The following is a 997-nucleotide window of genomic DNA, read 5'->3' on the forward strand; positions in this document are numbered from 1 at the left end:
ACATCAGCAGAAACAGCAGCAACAGCAGCAAGAACGACAAGAACAGAAGCAGAAGCAGCAGCAGAAGACCACTACGTCTATCTATGGATATCAACGGCAGCATATTACATCCTGAGGCAACAGCAGCAGCAGCTGCAGCAACAACAGCAGCAGCAGTTACCACAGCAACAGCAGCAGCAGCAGCAGCAGCAGCAAGCAGCAACAGCAGCAAACATACAGGAGACTCTAATAGATGGAGAGACAGCCAGGTGTACGTCCCCCTTCCCATCAGCAATGAAGAGGCCGCTGCTGTATGAATTCAGCAGCAGCCGCCCGTCGCCTGCAGCAGCAGCAGCAGCAGCAGCAGCAGCAGCAGATGCAGCAGCAGATGCAGCAACAGAAGCAACAACCGAAGCAGCAACAGATGCACCAGCAGCAGAAACAGAACGGCCTCCGCCACCTCAAGATACAAGCAGCAAAACGCAAGGGACAAACGAAAGCAGCAGCAGCAACAACAGCAGCAGCAGCAGCAACAACAGCAGCAGCAGCAGCAACAACAGCGGCAGCAGCAGCAACAACAGCAGCAGCAGCAGCAGCAGCAACAGCAGCAGCACCTGTCCAGGCAATCGCAGTAATATCTTCTGGAAGCTGCGCGGCCTCTATTCGCTGAGAAGATGCCGAGAGACAGCTCCCTGCTGCTGCTGCTGTTGCTGCTGCTGCTGCGTTTGCTGCTGTTGCTGCTGCTGCAGAGCAGCACCCCACCGGCAGCACAACAGCCCTGCTGCCAGCAGCAACAGCGAGGAAGCGGCAGCAGCGGCTCAGCAGCAAAGCAGAGACATCCCCACCAAGCTGCAGCGCAGCACACAGAAAGCAGCATATTCACTAGCATCAACTGCAGCAGCAGCAGTAGCAGCAGCAGCAGCAGCAGCAGCAGCAGCAGCAAGATGAGCTGCTGCTGGTATCGCCGCTTACACACGCACGCTCGAGGTCTAAGCAGCAGCGAGCGGACACAGCAGCA

General features: G+C 57.0%; 1 protein-coding gene across 1 annotated transcript in view; it reads left to right on the forward strand.

The window, feature by feature from the left end:
* Positions 1 to 997, forward strand: part of EMH_0026070 (uncharacterized protein) — a gene marked incomplete at both ends in the record, with an annotated part of 9380 nt that overhangs the window by 413 nt on the left and 7970 nt on the right. Inside the window, 2 exons of the mRNA XM_013502564.1 lie at positions 1 to 250; positions 303 to 610. Of these exons, the coding sequence (XP_013358018.1) occupies positions 1 to 250; positions 303 to 610 (558 nt within the window). The remainder of the gene's footprint in view (positions 251 to 302; positions 611 to 997) is intronic.

The sequence above is a fragment of the Eimeria mitis genome, genomic scaffold (assembly GCF_000499745.2).
Source record: "Eimeria mitis Houghton genomic scaffold, Emh_scaff956, whole genome shotgun sequence".
Classification (NCBI taxonomy): Eukaryota; Apicomplexa; class Conoidasida; order Eucoccidiorida; family Eimeriidae; genus Eimeria; species Eimeria mitis.